Here is a 3827-nt window from a genome sequence, read left to right as displayed (position 1 = left end):
AAAGAGGATCAAAGGGCATGAAGCTGACCTGCAGCAGTCCAGCAGGGTCTCACGTAGATCAAAGGGTACATCCATGGTCAGAGCCTGACTTCTGAGACTTCCTTGAGAGATAACTTTGCAGGAGTGTGGCCCTGTCTTTATCACAGCCTCGTCTGTGTGTGTTTGAATGGTTTATCTGTTGGAGAGGAAGGCAGAGATGCTGTGCACATGCTGGATATCTTTGTTATGGTCCTTACAATTTGTTCTTTTTTTGGGATGAGGTGTGTCATGAAGGTCTCTGAACAAGCAGCCAATGCTGCAAGGCAGAGAAGGTGATTTTAGACTTCAGGCAAACATGTTCATTCTGCCCTTGTCCTGCTGGACTGCCCCCCTCCTCTTCCTCAGCACTGCAATTTTTTCTGGAATCAGTGATCATACTCCAGGAAAGTGAGACTGTGCCCACCTGTGCCAGTGACCAGACAACAACCGTCCTGCTCTGCCTTGTCAGCCCACTTTTTCCACTGCCATTGCCTTGGACTGACCAGTGTCACAGGCTCAGGACTCTGTCATTTATTAGGCAGCATGATTTTCTTGCCAGAAGTTCTGATTAGCAATGATAGGAAACTAAGTTTATTGTGTCTAAAAATGTGATTAGGATGTCTCAAGACTGGAAATTTTGTGCAATTTTGCCAGGTTTTAATAGCAACTTTAAAGTTTTGGCTCACAGCCCAAACTCTGCCTTGGCTCCACTGTGGGGATGTTGCAACAATGTCTTGCAGCATCCAGGGTGCTGCTGGCACAGTCCTGCAGCAGTTCAGGATGTGTCCAGTTGCTCTGGTTCCCCAGTGCTGCTGTAACATTAATTTCTTTCCAGCTCTCCCATTTTCACATGGGGCCCTTTGGTGACTTCGGCAGTGCAGAAGGGACATCTAGTGGGCTGATGGGAGAGTGGGGACAGTGCCTGTTCAGGGCAGCAGGAGAGAGCCAATTTCCACTTAGAGATTGGACTCTGGGGAACCCTTGAGCGTTACAGCACCAAATTGTATTTGAACATTTCAATGTACAGAATTGGCCTGTGAGTCTGGAGGCTTGAAATTCCAAAATGTGAAGTTTTTAAAAATATTCCTGGCACTTTTCAGCTGTGACAGAAAACAGGAGAGTGTATGGAAGCAGTCAGGTTTGGCACAGTTTTTGAGTGGAACCAGAAGGTTTTTTCTTTACTAACTCAACTTCCCAAGCCAGCAGCCACTGTTAGTATGGACTCCTTTGTGTATGGTTATGCCTAATGACCCTTGGAGGAAAAAGTTGGGAAAAAAATCATGACTTTGATGCTGTTGGCTTCCACTGTTCAATTCAGTAAAATAGATTTGTGCCCAGTGGTTCCAGGATTGTGAGGAGGGAAGGTGAGGCTCTGTCCTCTGGGGCAGCTACAGCGTGCACGTGACAGGAGATAGGAATGGCTTTATTTGTGCCACTGATACTTGCCGGCCTGTCACACGTCTCCAGTATCCAATCTGGAGTATTAGGATTATTTTAAGCCCTGTGTGAGCAAAGATTGTGAAACTCGTGCAACTGTACATTGTTCTTTGAATGAAAAGCAGGCTTTTGCTGAGGTACTTTGGTGCGTGGTTCTCTCTGAACTTTTTGTAGAAAGATGTATAGGATTGTTTTGTGATAAGTGTACAGAAAAGTATAGAATAAGTGGGCAGCAAGGTTCTGCTGAGTACTCCAGACCTACTTTCTCTTTTCCCCCTAATCCAGCTTGCCCACTGCTGCCCCATTTCCATGGCATGCATTTCCGGCTTGCGAAGGTTCCTGCTCTGGGCTGAGAATAGAAGCCTTGCTGTTATGCTGTCCTTAAATCTCTCATAATGAGTGTTACACCAAGGAAAGCAGCTGTGTCCTTTGGCTCTAGTTTTAATACTATGTTAAAGAGCAGATTATGGTGACGTTGGACAGCAGTGATGCAGAGGTAGCACAAACCATGACCAGTTTGGGGAAGGCTTTAGCAAGGATGACTAAGGACTCGGAGCTTATGCTTTAGATAACAAATCCACCCAATTGTGCTCCTTTGGAAATGTAGTCAAGCCTAACAAATCAGGGCCTTAAAAGAGTTGCATTAGGTTCCTTTAATTGGACTAAGCTGGTTAATACCCACATTGGCTTTTGTATGCCCAGGGGTCCAGCACAGGAATGGTTTGCTGTTTATGCTGGCAAAATCTCATAAAATTGCAACCATGAACATTGATAGAATCAAATTCTAATATCCTCACAGGTAGACAATGGATTAAGGTATTTTGATTATTATAAGGAAGTTGGATGTTTTCCTCTTCCCTCAGTCTGGCTAGTGTGCCACAAGTCATGGCTCTGTCCAGGGTTTGGGGTGTCACAGGCCACACAGCACAGCAGGACCAGCAGGGCTGCACAAGACCTCAGCCTCTGTGGGACGACCTCCACTTTCTGTGGGGTGGGAGGTTTGTCACACTGCTTCTGTTTTATGAAAGCTGAGCAGGTCCTTCAGGTAGCCCAAGAGCCATAAATTACCGTGGGTCGGTGTGTTTTCCAGGTGTTGTGAGGTGTTGCACTACTCACCTTACAGCAGTGCCTGGCTGAGAATGGTGCTTTGTTGCTGTGTTCATTGAGCAATGATTCATATGTATTTGCTGGGATTTGGAAAAGGTGGACTGTTGGAAGCATAATTCACACAGGTGAGGCAAAAATATTCTGAGTAGAAAGATTCTGCACATGTCAGTGTTTGGTTACATCCCCTGACAGCAAAACAAGAGTCTAAGGAGATAGAAATGAGTTCCAGATGGTTGTGGTAACTGGCAAGAAACTAATACTGAGGCTGATCTTGAGAAAACAGACTGAGGACACCAGAGATGAAGGAGGGGGCAGGGTGGTCCAGATAAGGTTGATAACACATGATATATCATCTTTGGAGCATTCCAAGGCAGGACAGTGAGATGAACCATTTGTTCCTGACCTGCAGAGTCTGGGTGGCTCTTGCTCTTGCTGTGTCTGTTCTGCTTCTGCACTGAAGGTAAAACCCCTGCAATAGCTATCCCATTTCCATGCACATATCCCACCCTGCAAGGATATAGCCCTGCAAGGATGCTGGGATAATACAGATTGCTCACTGTAGGATTGCTCCTGTTTTTGTCATGTGCAGCCTAGGTCTGTCCGCACTAATTCCTTGCTATCTTGCATATTTCTTGTTTAAACTAGGAATTTGTCTGGCATCTTACCTGTAGTTCTATTTTTAGTTGTTAGTGAAGGGTGAGGCAATGTACTTAATTCTCATTACAGTCAGTTTAATCCAATTGTGATGTGGATTTAGAGGGACTTAGTAGGTCTCGGCTGAGTGTGGGCTGTCTTTTTCCAGTTACTGTCATTAAACAATGCACACTGATAACTTTTTCCACTCGTAAAACTGAACCCATGTGTCTAAAGGTGGTGTGATTTGGTGCCCGTGTTTTGCAGACACCTCTGTTGATCTCTGTAACTGTTCCTCTATTGGGAAGAGGGTTCCTTTACATTTTGTGAGTTCACCTGTCCTGTGGGATCACCCACCCCATGAGAGACAGCAGTAAAGACTAATGTGGACTAACTCTGGGATTAACAGAGTGCTTTTGTCTTATTTCTCTTTGAACAAAGCAGCCTCACTCAGAAAACTGTGTTCGATCCTCCTGTGGAATTTGTAAATATGAGCTGATGGAGAACCCTGCATCCTCCAAACAGCCTCGGTCCCGAACCAGTTCTGAGCCCTGTCACAGCTATGGGGGACACACCAGGTGCGTTTTCAGCGTTATGGAGGGCAGAGGGAACACCCCCGGCCCCGCTGCCCA

At 45.8% G+C, this 3827-nt stretch overlaps 1 protein-coding gene across 2 annotated transcripts in view; it reads left to right on the top strand.

The window, feature by feature from the left end:
- Positions 1 to 3827, top strand: part of CRB2 (crumbs 2, cell polarity complex component) — a 58309-nt gene that overhangs the window by 19217 nt on the left and 35265 nt on the right. Inside the window, exon 3 of one of the 2 annotated variants that reach the window (XM_017745512.1) lies at positions 3640 to 3773. The exons of the other annotated variant lie outside the window; for it this stretch is intronic. Within the exon in view, the coding sequence (XP_017601001.1) occupies positions 3758 to 3773 (16 nt within the window). The 5' untranslated portion in view covers positions 3640 to 3757. The remainder of the gene's footprint in view (positions 1 to 3639; positions 3774 to 3827) is intronic. 2 annotated transcript variants of the gene reach the window in all.

The sequence above is a fragment of the Corvus brachyrhynchos genome, unplaced genomic scaffold (assembly GCF_000691975.1).
Source record: "Corvus brachyrhynchos isolate BGI_N302 unplaced genomic scaffold, ASM69197v1 scaffold59, whole genome shotgun sequence".
In the NCBI taxonomy this organism is placed as follows: domain Eukaryota; kingdom Metazoa; phylum Chordata; class Aves; order Passeriformes; family Corvidae; genus Corvus; species Corvus brachyrhynchos.
Note: the sequence above shows the minus strand (reverse complement) of the source record. Positions and strands in the feature narration are given on the sequence as shown.